Here is a 16,343-nt window from a genome sequence, read left to right as displayed (position 1 = left end):
CAGAGGAAGAGGCAGAAACATTGTCAATGCTAAATGATGAGAGAAAAGATGAAGGCTTTAATAAAACATTTGAGCTACGTATCTAATGATACCACCAAAAGGTACAACCAATCTCTCAGAGAGGCTTTTGAAAAAAGAAACCAATCCAATTCGGAGACATGGCTCCTGTGGGGAATGTAATGAGGATAAAACAGGAAAGATCCAACCTAAAAGAAAATGTCTTTTCTCACTACAGTCCTAAACAGTGTATTTAATATTTGCAAATAATTAACAAGACTTAAAAAAAACAACACTTATATCATTTGATGATATCAGAGACACAATATCTAGAGCTCTTCTAATTACTCTCTCAATTTTAGTCCCCTTTTGATTAAACTCCATTTTGCCGTGGCTTCAGCAAATAAAAAACACACACACGCAATCACACACATATGTTGAACACCACCACTAGTATTAGAGTCATCAAAGGCACAAATTCATTATCAGTGAAAATGTAATTTGCTCCATGAAGTAGGGATGCAAATTTTAAGCAAAGTTGGGTTTTTTTGTTTGTTTGTTTTTTTTAAAATCAATAGTCGGCCATGTTAACAATTAATGGTTAATCATTTAAATCTGTGTAGGGGAGAATTAGAGATTTCTTTTTAAACACACTATACACGTTAGAAAATAATTGCTGAAAACATGTTAAAAGACTGAACTATGTAGAACTGAATTGTGGAGTTAGAGCATTATACTGTTTTTCAGCATTTCTGTGTTGAGGATTTTTTGGGTGGGCCTGAAATGGTGCCTCTATAACAGAGGGGTTACCACCATGACCCCTCCCCCACTATATCAATGTTAGTGCTCAAGGACTTATTTTAAACCCAACAGAAGCGTCCATTGATGGGTGGAGCCACCAGCAGCTTCAGCACCGGCTGTGCAGCTGGGAGGTCCCCAGCCAGAAGGAGAGGCTTCTGCTTCAAGGGTGACAGGCAGGACTTTTCAGCAGAGGGGTGAGTAACGTTAAGTGCACCAAACTCCAATGATTAGATGATTAGTTAACAAGCAAACAATCACCAGTCAATTAAGTTACATTTTTACTGAGATAAGTCCACATTTACCTACAAAATAGGTGCTGAATTAAACAGTGGCTCCTAATGTTATTATTATGTTTATTTTAAAAATATCATCCATGTTGCTTACCTTACACCTACAAACAAGCCCTGTTTTGAAATTGTGTATTTTTATACGGGAGTTTGATATGAGCGTTGTTAACTCAGAGGCCATTCAGTTGGTCTGTACTTTCAGTGCAGTTCAGTGGACACGCCCCCAGCGTTTCAGAGCAGAGAATACTGCTTATTTTACCACGATTTTGAAACCTAATTTTATATACTTGGCAATTTTTTTTAATCATTCAAATTTGTCTGGGTGGTTAATTACATATTTTTCTGTGGTGTGTCAAACATGTATTTATTACTGCTTACATGGACTTTAACAATGTATGAAATACGCTGGACGTTTTCTATTATAAAACCATGTTAACCATTGACATGACCTATGTTCAACACAAAATCAGAATAGGTTACATTAGTAATTAGTTCAAAGAACAGATAAAGTAAACATTTTACTCGAATGATAAATTAAATAACACAAAATAATGACAATTTAAAATTACGGAGCTCCCACTCTGGTCTGCTGTCGTCTATCCAACAACTGGTCGGACAAAATCCAAAGTATTAAACACAGCAAACAGCTGAATACTGTCCAGCTTCATTAGAGGATATAAATAGATCAGATTAGATGTGGTGGACATATTTGACAATTAACTAACATTTAATCAAAAATTGCAGTAACCTTCAACAGTAAATAACCCATAACATTATAGTATGAATGTAAAACAGGTTACCCCACAACAGACATCAGTTTGACTGGTTTTATATAAAATAATCTGCAGACCTGATCTACATGATGGAGTGATGATTTGTTCTGTGTTGTTCACTGTAGCTAATTAGTTAGTCCAGCTGCCAGAAACAGACGCACAAACATTGTCACTCCAACTTTATCTTTATCTAGCTTTATCTTTTAACATTTACAGCCACCACTAAAATGAATTTATATTCAGAGCAGGAAGTGTTGTTTATACAATTCATCACTTTTGTGTTTGTGTTAGTTGGAAATGTGTAATCAGAGTCCTACTTCACCGGCAATTTCAAATAAAGTCAAATTCAAGAAAGTTCTGAAAGTTCATTCATGAATGGTGGATCACCTCAATAAACACTGGGCAGAGCAGGAATGTGTGTACTTTTGATTTTCAATGAAATTAAGAACTTTATTTTTAATGTAATTTATATTTTAACCACACACACATTTCATTAAAAAAGAATAATTTAAAAAAGTCATGCATCTTAAAATCAAATAAGATCAAAATCTACATGGGTGTACCACAAGGCTCAATACTGGGCCCTTTGCCTAAGAGGTTGGGTGCTGGGTTGCTTTTAAGTTGAGATGAAATGAAAAATGCCTTTTTAACCCTTTTAGATCACATCCTCAGTCATATTGTGTACCTATTTAACAATATATGCCAAAAAATACAAAAAAGATCAATTTATTTATTCTTGTATCAAAATCGAATTGTGTTTTCTTCCTGTAAAACAAAATATGACGTGTGTTTATGTAGGCTTGAAACAACCTGTTTCAACCAATATCATGACATCGACCCATCAATCAATCAATCTTCAACTTTTAGCAGCACAGATTAATTATGACACGCCCACTTTTCAACGTTCAAATCCAATTCCTCCCAACGTCATGTCCCACCTGTCTATCCAGTTTCATTAAGAAATACGTCACGATACAGAAGTTAGATACTCTCAAAATGCTGTTTCATCTAGACTTCAACTTGAACTTAAAAGCCGAACCAGGTGTGGTGGCAGAATAATTTTTTATGTGTGTAGTCACTGTGATGAATGCTCACAGTGCCTGCATGTGGTCACTGATCAAAGTAATCTCTAGTCATTTCTATGGCTTTCCAGGCTTCCCTCATGTGTACATGAGCCCTGCTTAGAACAGAGATTGTTGTTGTTAACTGTAGCCATAAAAGTCCTTTCCTGCCCAACTCCACACGCACAAACTCAAATACACATTAAAGTGGACTTATTCCACTAGAGCAACCTACAAAAACCTTTCTGAAATTTTTAATATCACACTGCAGACAGGAGTGGAGACAATCAAAAGAGGGCACCCATACTGCAGCAGGCAACACTCTGTGCCCAAAATGTTACAAAGTAAATATGAAATTGTATTTTATTGGAGCAAAAAACACTGCTCAAGGACTCAGCTTACAAGGTAATTTTTTCAGTGAGAAAACACTTAGAATATTGCTTGCTATGGATCTAAGAAGTAGTCATTTCATTATTTGGAAGCATTTCTGCCCTTTGATGTATGTACTGTAAGGATGTAGGTGTTGATGTTATTCCAGCAGGACTGTTTCTAAGAACCCTTGTATTAGCAGCACCCTAAACACAGCTGCAGAAATCCCTTTGCTGATGTTTAATATTTTATACTCTAAGCTTCCTTCATCTTGTTCATACCTCGTCTCCTTCTAAACCCCCTTCCCTCTATTCTCATGCTCTGTAGCCAACCAAGGATTACACTGGCCTCTATTGTGTGGCCAGTGGACCGTCTGGCTCACACTGCTTCAGTAAAAACCCTATCTCCTGGCTGCACAGGATTTCTGGTCAGAGCACAATGTTGCACTCCCGCCAAGAAAAAGCTGGCTTTGTTGTGCATTGCATACTATTAAGCACAAGGTATAATGCTGCAATCACCAAAGGACAGGGTGGCTGTTTCTAGATGTTTTTGAAGCTTGGGTATGAAGCTGGAAGCACCTCACAGGGTTTAAATTCTATAATGAAAAAGTAAGTGTAATATTGCTACTTTTAAAGCTTCTTTCTGAGTGTTCATTATGAACTGACCTTGATCGGACAGGAAGTCCAGCATGGTCTGCAGCAGGAAGGACAGGTGGCGTACAGACAGGCCAGGGTTGCCCATGCGACGGGAGGCGTACACCAGTTCATGTAGGAGACGCATCTGAACAGCGGCCCAGCCTCGGTGGGTACCTGACAGAGAGATGACACATAGTGAAATTCACATTCGCAAGGCTGACAAGGCTCATTGCTGACATCTAATGTTACACAGCTATCAAGTCAGATTACAACAGATGCATTCAATCCTAACTGAAGCATCACACTGTGCAAATGACTGTCCTAATACAGATGATATAAAGACGCATATTAAGTCCAGGAAAAATCTAAACTGATTTGGAATTACTGTGATGCTGATATGTGAGAGAGAGCAACTTATAGAGAAATGTTCTTATGTTTTGTTTTCTTAGAACTATCCTACCACACTGTTCCTCATCTTTTAACACGTTTCATCCCACTCACTGTTTATATTTGTAAATCTATTTATTAGAAAAACCGACCAATGAGGCCCAAAAACCCAAAAAAGCATCGACTCTGGTTGAACAGTTTTAAATAAAAATTAGACAAGTTACACTGTTTACTATATCATTTATAATCAGTGATGTCAAGGTCATAATTTGTTGTGTTTTTTTATTGATTAAGCATTGTTAGCACATATAATATTTGATCAAATTATTACACTTTAAACACATACATGAAGAATGCAAGAATCAATTCTGTAATTGGTCTCACAGTAACAAGTGGTTGCATATAGATGGTAGATTGTAACCCCTGGGATGCAGTTGAAAGCCCCAGAAAAAACTAGTATGTGAAGATTACTTCTTTAAATTCTGAAATTGCTTCATAATACTATAATGCTAATAATAATAATAACAATAATATTACAGTACATTTAACTAAGGCTGGGCAATAATATAATTTATCAACTTTTACTTAAGTCATATTGTGGCAATATGATAATATTGCTTTATTGTTTTACAAAATTCAGCTGTTAAAATTTTTTAAAAATTACTAAAAAAATGGGTTGAAATTATTGTTTCACATACAGTATGAGGAATTTTGTCTGATGTAATAAATACATATATAAATGCATAAATACAGAGATCATTGCACTGAGTAGCAATGAGACTCTTTTATACAGTTTGAGATTTTTTCCAACATGTGTATATCTTAATAATATTTTTGTTCATTTTGTTCATTTAATGCTAGCCATGTCCCTGAGCCCTAACTTCAGCAAAAATGTTCTGTAAGTACACCTTCACAATAATTAATGTATTCCATGACAATAATTAGTACGTGAGACAGACAGCGCAACAAGTGTGTCACAAACCTTCATGAGTCTGTACTTGGCATGCTTGAGACGCTTCACACAGAAAAGGGCACACAAATCAGATCAAACTCGAGTGTTTTCATCCGAGCCATTTCTAAAATTGAAGTATCCCCGTTGCAGTATATCACATGTGCTTCAGTGCGGTACTAACTTAGGCAGTGTAGTTTGCTCTGCAGAGCTCCGCAAGACAACTTAATAGCATTCTAGCCTGACACCAACTGTTACATAAGACCCTCAGCCCCCTACCAGATCCCCTGCTCCACTCCCAGCTGTCGACTGTTGACTCACTGAGTGGGAAAGAAAACTAGAAGAAAGATGTGCTGGGGAGGCCTGGGGACCAGAGGGAGAGAGGGAGGATATTTGGTAAACACTCTGATGTTTCCTCAGCTTAAATACCACTTCCAATAACGTTAAATCACGCCCATGATGCTTTTCAGTTATCAGCATTTTTCTACCATGGTTATTGTTCATTCTGACTTCTGCCATCTGAACAAACTGTAAATGCAATTCCTTCATAAGCGATTTTTTTTTTTCTGTCGTGAAACTGCACCCACTAAGCGGTCTAAAAATAGCTGACTTCCACCTGTCTGCCAAAACCAGTGCTTATCTGCAGGACAGTAATCCAAAGGACACTTAGGATTTTCTGAGGATGTCGCTCTCGCTCGTACACATAAAATGACTTCATTTGTGGTATTTTCAGACCTGAACTGGAGGTGTCTGGCAATCCAATTAACACACCACCAAGATAATGAGTGTACTGTTATGCAAAACCTGACTCAAAAAGGCACTGTAGCTTTGGACCACCTCTGATGAAACTGGGGGAATTTTCTACTGCGTAGGGTGATGAGATGTCACACACTTACCGTTATTCTCCATAATAATAAACATGTAAATTATTAAGAGAAAAGAAACTTTCTGGGACAGCTTGACCACAGTGGAGAACGGGGGTCTATGTAAGAGGAAGAAAGACAGAAAATGACAGAGTGTCCCCATTTCTGGTAACAGAGGGGAATAGTGAAAAAGGGCCTCTGAGCCACTTAAAAAAACATTTCCTCCACTGTATCTCAGAGCTCTGCAGCCTTATTGGAATGCACCATTGATCCCCATTTTCTTTCTCACTTCAACTTTCCTCTCCAGCTTATTGCTTGATAAACTCCCACCTGATCCCTTCTGCCAGAAGACTTACAATCGCCATTCCCTGCTTTCCCAGCAGCCCTGTGGGGACTCAGAGTGGATAACCAGGCCTCAGCAGGACTTGGATGTAGCTGATATGTCAGTATGTACAGATTATGTTACAGAACCTACAGCCTCAGTGGTACATTCACGAAGGCTGTTCATGCTTTTTTTTTTTTACTTTTTTTAATACAAAGGCTTAACTTCGTTCAGTTTATATAATGAGGGTAATTTGTTTACAGTAAGCCAACTAGATTTTTAATGTCAATATGCAGAGGAGGATTATGTTTATAGCTGTGTATAGCTAAGTGTAGTAGAGACATTTGTATTGAAAGATGACACACGCTCTTTAGCATGCGAGAGAAATAACTTTCAAAAGTGCCTTGAAAATGTACTGAATGGAAGGGCTGAAATCAATCACTTCTTCCAGTTGTGTTAGAGATTTAGCTAGAGACTAAACAATAAATAACCAGAGTACAGAATTTTTTCATAATGCAGCATAATTTGTCCATGTACTGTAAAATTACATATGAGGTTTAAGTAATCTATAGTAATGGTTGCAGAAGATATGTAAAATGGAGAACTCGTAAGTCACACCAGCAGAAGCACACGAGCCTTGTTTAAGAAAATTGAGCTTTCTGTGTAAAATCATGTTTAACATTAAGTGAATGAAAGGGTGATCAGCAAAATCCTCGTAGGTGAGACCGAGGTCTTGATTTTAATATTGAAATGTAAAAGTTGTAGTGAGATGAATAATACATATTCATAGATACATTTTTTAAAAAAAAGTATTGTACAACTATTATTTATATTACTTAATATGTTCACAAGGCTTATTAATAGTTAGTGCTATAGGTGTGAAGCATACATCAAAAATCTACAGCCCTTCACAGTTAAAGTGCAAACATTTTACCTCTTTCAACCTGCAGCTTGTTAATATTCACAGTTTATAAAAAGGAGACGAGACCAGAGATTAAGAGCGTATTTGAGAACTAGAAATACCACCTTGTGGTTGTACGCCTCTGCCAACCAGTCAAGTTGCAATTTACATTCATGTCTGTCTAGACTCGTAATATTTATAGTGAAGACTTTGAAAGAATTTAATAAAAAAGGTATTAAGTGTATTTTGTGGCGAAATGGAAGTTATCACTATATTGACATGTATGATTCCAGTGAATAATTCAGCCCTGGCTCTTCAACATTCATCTTAAGATCGTTTTCTCAGCTACAGTGGTAAGTAAACCTCCCTAGTCAAGTATATTTGGAAAACTATTCCTTTTGTTGTTGTCTAGCTGTTATCAATTGTCTTTCGCCTTGCCTCAGCTTTGTTGTTCTTATTCTGCTGTTTATCTATTAGTGTGTAAGTTGATCGAGAGAAACAAAAAAATAGTTAAATTCCTTGTATTTGTAACATCCACATCCTTCAGATGTGGATGTTACAAATTCTAAAGTGTGGATGCTTCACGCATCTTCAACTCAGCAGCACAGAAGATCTATATAATCACCACAATTTCAAGGTGGGCACCCAAGATTAGTGTCACCAATTCACTATCCGACCAAATGTGAAATATGGTCACAATCTCCCCTTTTGTTCCCGAGATATGGTGTTGAATAATGGCCAGAAAAGCCTTTTTGCAGAACATTATGATGACACAGTGAAGTTGACCTTCGACCCTTTGGATATAAAATGTCATCTCTTCATCATTTTATCCTATTAGACATTTGTGTGAAACTTTGTCATAATTAGGGTGTGAATTATTAAGTTATGGCCAAAAACATGTTTTGTGAGGCCAAATTTGAAGAAATGATAAAAATCCTTCCACAGTGTCCCTGGAATAACAGTCATAAGAGAAAATATGAATATCCCAGAGCTTTTCTGTTCACTGTGAGCACTATCTTTTGTGTTGCCAACGTTTGCCATTGAGTGGGTCCAATGAGCAAGGGTCAAGAGTCTGTATAACCGAGAGGCTTACCATGAGGACCTTACAAAAGCCTGGGTCAGTTCTCAATTGTGCCCCTTTTTGAGCAAAGTGGTGGCTTGAATACAGAACACCCTGACGAAGAACTCTTGAAAAGACAGCAAAGCTTGAGGTGGAATGAAGTGATGCTATTAATTTCCTTGATCTATTAAATATGTGTTTACACTGCTACCAGTCATATATTCTACATCATGCGCGAGGGTGCTGCTCTCAGTATTTGAGAAAAGATTAATTCAGTGAGATTTATTTCTTTTCACTCATGTATAAACAGCGCTACTTGACTTGTGACCCTTCAAAAAATAAATAAATCAAACTAAGTTAGAACAAAACTATTATTCAGATTGCTGTTATGGCAGGCTGACACTGCTCGCTTTTCTACTTCTTTGATGCCTCTGTTGAAGTTAGACATTGGTTGCTGTATAATGAACAAAAAAACATCTCTTCAGGTTCAGATCTAAGACTAGACCAAAAAACGATTTTCATTATGGAACTTATTATTTGTATTACATAAGCCAATGACAGTTTTACACAGTTTTATTGAAATCTTGGAGCACTGAAAATGCTGCAAAATGTGATGACATGGTAAACCTGCTGCTATAGAGAAAAGCATATTAAATTCACAGTGTAGGCACAATAAAAGCCTTAATGAAAAATTCAATACATCATCTTCCTTCAAATAATGGATATACAGTATATGTACTCCATCATCATCTCTTGGCTTTATGCTTTTGTATTTCCATCTATGTGTTCTAACTTTTACTGTTGCTTTGTTTACATTTTTGCTTTGAATATGTGGTACTTAGGTGGATAAATTTCCCTCCGCTGTATCAAGTCTACAGTGAGAACGACATTATGTTCATGTTTTACGATCCTGATAAAGTTAATGTTGAACTATTGCACAGTAATGGCTGTTATTTGGTCCCTGTGCTGTAGCTTCTGTTCTTTCAACAGTTCAGAGATGTTTAACCTTGAGTGCCCTGAGAAGAGCTGAAATGATAAGTTGATGAATTGATTGATCAACTATTTTGATAACCGCTTTTCTCACTTTAGTAGATTATCAAGCAAACGTCCAAAAAATATATCACTGTAAATTGAATATCTTTGGTTATTGCACTATTGTTCAGTTAAGACTGGCAATTTGAAGACGTCGCCTTGGGCTCTGGGAAATTATGATGGGAATATTTCACAATTTTCTGACATTTATAGACTACGGATAATGAAAAATCATTAGTTTCAGCTCTGGAACACACTGTGTTTAATATGTAAGATGTGCATAGCTTGTTGATGTATCTACAAAAAAATAAACATGCTGATCCATTCCTATGCCAGACTAAAACACTTCACACCATAAGTGTGAAAATGAGTGATCATGGCCACAGTTCTTTCAAATGTAATGATAGAACCTATTATTTCTAAGTTTTCAATACTCCAAGACTACCCTCAAGTGTCCGAGCCTACCTTTGCTGAAGTCTTTGGGATCGAGGGAAAGACTGTATCCAGGCAAGGTCTCCAGCAGCAGCTTGTAGCAGGCCCTCCAGCCAGGCTCCGGGATGGTGGGGGCTACACACTGCATGGCTGCAACTCTCTTAAAAAAAGCTGACTTGCGATGGAAGCCGATCAGTTCGTACAGCTCAGACAGGATACTGTAGCGCTGGATCTTCTCCTCCTCTGATAGCTGCAGTTATGGAAACAACATATCTGTCTTTACATTAGGTTGTGACATCCTGCTAAGTGAATTATGGATTAGAAAAATTCCATTAGACTAAGCTGCAGTTACAATTACACAACCTGGCATGGCCTTTATGCAATAATTATATATTATAATTAATTTCAAGAATAATCAATAATATCAAGATTTCAATTGAAGATAAAAAGGCTGAACCACTACTTCAGAAATTTCATTGGCTATGTAGGTCACATGAGGAAACAGATGCATTTAGAAGAAAAAAAAAGAAAGAAAACTGTGTCGTATTAATAATAAAGAGCCAGGACAGTGTGGCCGTCTAAAGTCAGACAATGATACAAGTGATTTCTGTTTTGATGTGTTTTTTCTCTCAAAGTAAGATATCCTGTCAACCTGATTTAACTGTACATCATACTGCCACAGTTCATATTAATCATCCAGTGAAGCAGAGAAAGCTTTTATGTCCCAGTCAGATAGCGTACCTGTCCCAGGTTGATGTAAACAGCATTCTGCAGGAACTCAGAGGCCTCCCTGGCTCTCTTCTGAATGGCCAGCACCCTGACCGCCTTCACGCAGGCCTCGAGCTCGATCACGCCTGCGTTCTTATACTGCAGGAGATAAGAGGAAGAGCGGGAAAAGGCTCGGCGTTAATGAACAATGAATAGTCGATGAGGGTCGCCTTGACTTCTACAACCCACCTCATAATCAGAGGGAATGTTTTTTCATTAACACATGACCACCCTCATCAGTCACTGCAGAGCTCCGCTCCAGACGTGGGATGACAGACAAGTTTGATAACTCGGATCCCCTTGTCGCTGGTTTTTCCCGGGATTCCCAGCCACTACTGCGTTTGTGCTTCTACTGGAAACCTGATCTACAGCTGCTGAGGCTTCACATCCGTGCGCAAGTGTGTGCATTTTTTATCTTGCCGTCCCTCAACTTCCCTCCACTTCCACTCTCATTGTCTCCTTATTAAAATTCAATTAATATCTGAATGGCTATGTGTTGAGATGTAATTTAATTCTGAATGAACTAGTTACAGGTAAAAGGGCTGAGGGAGGTCAGTGCAAAAAGGCAATTATAATAATGAAGATAAAGCACACGATTGCTCCTGAATAGTTAGGTGGCATAATGAACCTATTCAGTTTCCCCTAAGCATTAGGGATACTGTAATACTATTCTTTGTGACTTTGTACAAGTGCAGTGGTCAAAAGAAAGCACTGCCACAATATGAACATACTAATCCATGAACAGATACATTTTGTCTGTCTGATACTGCTTTACAAAAAAGGTATAACTGACTAATAAAGTTCTATTTCCGGAGAGTAAACCTGCTCTTGTGCTTGTTTGTGAGCACTGGCCCCATGTAGCATTCAGTAATAAGCAGTTGCTGTCAGCATGTACTGTTCATCACCATAACCAAATCAAATACTGCCCCCTGGTGAGCTGAATAAATATCACTACACGTGTAGTTCATTTTCTGCCTACCAGAGGTGGTTTTATAGCAACCGCAACCTACCTAAACACTGCCATGTAAGACTTAATCTGATAACCGCAGGACTACGCATTACTAATTACATCATGTACAAGCAGTCAAAGGTGCAACCAAAGTTCTTTTTGACAAGATCCTCTGAGACTGCTCTATGTGACACTGATCTTGATTTCTTCTGAATCCAATTCAAGTTTCTTGTGACCAATTTCAGGGCTCTGCATAGTCTTTTTAGAGGTCCACTGATCTGGGCTTGTTGGTTGTTTCCCACTCAAGACCTAAAACTAAAAGGAGACTGTGCCTTTGAGGTTGCTGCTGTTTGGACTTAAAAGGATAGGTTCACATTTCTTATGGTACAATATATTTTAAAATAACGCTAACATGCAAAGAGTTATTATTAGTCGCAGTGATTGTTCCTCCTCCATATTGGCCACAAAGCAATTTCAGTGGCAGCCTCAAGATGACTGTGTCATCTTTAATCAGCAGCTTTAATCCAACAACAGTGATTGAACTGTAGTTTCTGTTCAATACCTTGCCATAGTATGAGATGGCCTCTTTGTATTTCTCGATAATGTCCTCCTGACTCAGGCAGTTCTTCGCTCGTCCAATCTCGGTGCTGGTGTCGGCACTAATGCCATTGGCTGTGAGGGCTCCTAAACTCAAAAAAAAGGAAGACATGTGATTAGTTTAAGAAAGACACCGGAATGACCATCCATCAGTGTGTCCCGCCACTGATAAAATAAAAAAGGAAAGGAAACGACAGGAGTGACGACAAGAGGAAGGGGAAACTTAAATCCACCACTTACTCTTTAAAAGACACCTCTCTGGCTACCACTGCCACATGCATACTGATACACACACACACACACACACACATTAAATAATACACAGATATACAGCGTTTAAATGTTGGTGAACAGATCAAATTATTAATGATGCACAACTGTGTGGAATGGGTTTTTATTTCTAGCTCTGGTGCCCCAGATTATCCTGTTTGTAGTTGCACTTTTTCCTCTCTAAATTAAACCTAAAAGAACTTGTCCTGCTCTGCATTCAATAAGCGGTGTTGTGACTATTCTGGGGTCTTTGGAATAGAACAATGTTTACAGCTAACGTCCCAAGCAGAGTTAAACTTGTACCTGAAATATTTCAAAAGCAACTGCAAGGTGCATCTCTCGGCCAAATCTGATTAGAATACAAATACCAATTGAGAGTGCATTGCTTAGCAACGGGGCTGTGTCCATAGCAACACTGTGCTGCTGTCACTATGACTAACGAGTGAATAAGGAGATGACGCATTGCACTTTTTCTTGGCCAAATTGCACACGTAACATGACCAAATGAAAACACATCAGGCAATGATGATTGCACGGAATGATCTGAATTAAGTACGATTCCAAGTTACAGATTATTAATACACTATGTGATTTATTTTCTTCCCAGGCTATGATAGTGAGAGGTTAAGCAACAGTGAGCATTCATCAAGCGGGAAATGTAGGTATGCACCTATGGTGCACTGTCTGCCACCTACTGGTGCTATCAGAGATACGTAACCTTGTGTTCAAAGAGGTAACTATATGAGGAGCAATTTAAAAATATTTTTGATAGGGTTAACTGATTTTTGTGGGGTAATCAAGAGTAAATTGTGAGTTGTTAGAATAATGGGACGGCAATAATTAAGGGATGGAAGCAACTGAGAGTGGCCATTTACAGTCTTCAGTCATGTAGTCGTGTGATACTGATCACCAAAAATGTGGCTGTGAGAAAGAGCAAGTACATTAGGGGGAAAAAAGGTGATGGTAAACCAACACAGGAGAACACTACCTGTCAAAAGAGGAAAAAACATCAGTTGATTTTCAAAATAAAATAAACCATAGGAATCAGAGCGCAGATGATACAGGATGAAAAATGACATCAAACACAGGGCAAATGTGACCTCAAGCAAACAGGCAGATTGTTGTCTACAAGAGCTATGTTGGTTAGACATACCATACCTGGGTCAATGAGAACCTCCTGAGCCCCTACAGACAGAGAGAAAGAATGCAGATTCACTCCATGACGCAAGGCGCAATGTTAGCAGTGTTAGTCCCAACAGTCTGCTTATAGGCTGCTGCTGCTGCTCTGCTATAAACTTCACTTATCAAGAGCCATAATAAACTCTGGCGATGCAACTCAACTTTTTCACCAAAACAAAGTTCAAACAGTTGTACAATGATGTAAAACTCATAAAAATATCTTTAAAAGAGGTTGTACAGTATATTTATTATGTCAGGGTACCTGCAGGGTACCAGCTAATGGATACAAGTATGATGGAAAACCAGTAGGGACAATATGACCCATAATTACTTATTACTGTATCACATTTTTTCACTACTTGACAACAGTAATTCCTAATGATAATTAATTTCATTAACAAGACCTGAACCTGGATAAGTGGGAGAAAATAAATTGATGGATTAACCAATTAAAAATGATTAATTCATTTAAGTTCATCTAAGTTTTTGCTAAAAACGACACTTGCTCATATATGAGCTTCCTACATGTAGTTACTACAGCTGGCAGTAGTGACAGTGTTTGTACAGGTCTCGGTACTGACTGAAACATCACAATAAAGGATCGAACAGCTTCCTGCCGCACATTCTGCTGTCTAAACAATCTCCTGACAGCAGCAACCACATACAAAAACATTTCATAAATAACATTACTGCCTACAGCAGGCAAGAAACTGCATTAACATTTGTAAATGAAACTCAAAACATTTTAATGACATTTTTTGAGGTTTTTTAAGACTTTGTATTTGGTGGATGAGAGGTACTTTTTTTTTTTTTTTTTTAGACAAATTAATTTACTTCAAGACTGAAATAAATAAATATTTAATTGATTAGTCAAATCAACATTAAATGAATAAATGACCGTTTTGATAAAAAAAATAATTATTTAAAGTGATTTATCAAGTAAAAATACCAAATATATGATGGTTGAAACTTCAGAAATAGAAATATCCATCATTTCATACAACTGAAAATTCAGTTTTGAATTTATAAGCTTAACAATAAAAAATATCCGTAGATTAATTGGTACTTAAATGATCACTAGTTGCAACCAAAATCACTTGATTCTCGGATATCGTAAGTGCACTTTATCACCATTTCCATTCAAGCTGAGACAGGATGATGCTCTGCTGATTAGCCATTCAAGATTTATTTCAACATTGAGTGAAGACATACACAAGGCCGTGTTAATACAAAACACCATGTTAATAGCATGTTAATAAAAGAGTAGAAACAGATTCAATCTTGTTAAGTTTGAATTAAAATTAGCATTCATCAGGATAAATAAGAGAAGCTTCAGAAGTTTAGGAAGCTGACGTACACTGCACACAAAGGAAGCTTAGCTGAGCAAAGCTTAGCAATGACACTCTCACTCTATCACAACTCACTCACAGTCAACTATTATCCCAACCAGACCTCTGGCTCTGTCGGTCTGGTCGCAGAGTGATGTACTCACCTGGTCTGTGGCGTTTCCCTGCATCTGCTGGCTGGGAGATACTTGGCTTGCGTCCCGCTGTCTTCCCTGCTGTGCCTCCTGGGTAGTGGAAGATGACCGACGCTGAACACAAACCCTCCAACGCAGCTGAAAAACAAAAACACAGCAATAATTAAATACATACTTTCTTTCTCTCCTTAGTTCCTATTCATTTTCCTTCTCTAGATCCTACTCTCACAAGAGCTTCTGCAAGTCCCTGGATTATTAAAGTTCTGCGACACTGATAGTTTGCTTCAACTTTTTCGCAATTTAAGAAAATGAATCATTTACTACTGTTGCACTCACTGCATGTCAGTACAGATAAAAGCATCAGCAAACTGCAAAAAAAAAAAACAACAAACAAACTGTAAGGTAAGATGGGAAATACAGACTCAAACCCAGGCAATCAAAAGGTCCAGTATCAATAGCTGATCCATAGGGTCTGACCAAAATACTGATATCGCAGACATTATTGTCCATCATTAGCTCACTTCACTTCAATGGCCACACGAGTTGGTGGGATTTGTTTTTGGTACAGCACGGAAAACAATGCTCAGTGCACAGAGTCGACAGCACACATATAGGTAGACATATAATTTTAATAGCAACAAATTGCAACACCAAAATGCAAAAGATATGTTTGAGGTAATTTCGAAGCAGAGCCGCTGTTACATAGTTTGTACACCAGAGAGCACTGACAAGTTTATTTTTCAACTGTAAAATCTCTACTCAGTATACCTTTGTTACAATTCTCTATTAACGCAATTTAAAATTGAAGGGATACTTTGTAGCTTTTAGTTTATTTATGTTATAATTAAAAAAGTACATACCGGCAGATGTAGCTAGGAGATTTTTTAAACGCAAATATCGATATTGATATCAAGTATCACTGAGGCTTTATGGCCCTATAGTGCATACAGAATCAAACACAAAACATAAACAGTAGGATACATAGTCTGGTAGTAATAAGCCCACATCGGCTGCCATCCTTCAGACTTACCACCCAGCCAGAGGAAGTCATTAACCCCCCTGAGCAGCTCCACAGCCATGTGGTAGTGGACCAGGGCATCCTGCAGCATGCCTGCCTGGAGACACAAGTCCCCAACATGCTTCCTCATCCGTCCTTGGCAACGCTTCTTATAATGCCTGAAGAAGAGCAGCAGGAACAGAGAGAAATACTTTTTCAGACAACAATGGGATG

General features: G+C 37.9%; 1 protein-coding gene across 7 annotated transcripts in view; it reads right to left on the bottom strand.

The window, feature by feature from the left end:
* Positions 1-16,343, bottom strand: part of trappc9 (trafficking protein particle complex subunit 9) — a 213,591-nt gene that overhangs the window by 190,897 nt on the left and 6,351 nt on the right. For 6 of the 7 annotated variants that reach the window (XM_044335377.1, XM_044335382.1, XM_044335381.1 and 3 more), the window contains exons 3-9: positions 16,143-16,288; positions 15,125-15,250; positions 13,612-13,638; positions 12,149-12,270; positions 10,611-10,736; positions 9,903-10,119; positions 3,954-4,097 (exon numbers count right to left, since the gene is read on the bottom strand). In XM_044335377.1, the coding sequence (XP_044191312.1) occupies positions 3,954-4,097; positions 9,903-10,119; positions 10,611-10,736; positions 12,149-12,270; positions 13,612-13,638; positions 15,125-15,250; positions 16,143-16,288 (908 nt within the window). The remainder of the gene's footprint in view (positions 1-3,953; positions 4,098-9,902; positions 10,120-10,610; positions 10,737-12,148; positions 12,271-13,611; positions 13,639-15,124; positions 15,251-16,142; positions 16,289-16,343) is intronic. The other variant, XM_044335380.1, reaches the window with a different exon arrangement.

Source organism: Thunnus albacares, chromosome 19 (genome assembly GCF_914725855.1).
Source record: "Thunnus albacares chromosome 19, fThuAlb1.1, whole genome shotgun sequence".
Taxonomy (NCBI): Eukaryota; Metazoa; Chordata; class Actinopteri; order Scombriformes; family Scombridae; genus Thunnus; species Thunnus albacares.
This window is presented reverse-complemented; position numbering and strand designations above follow the sequence as displayed.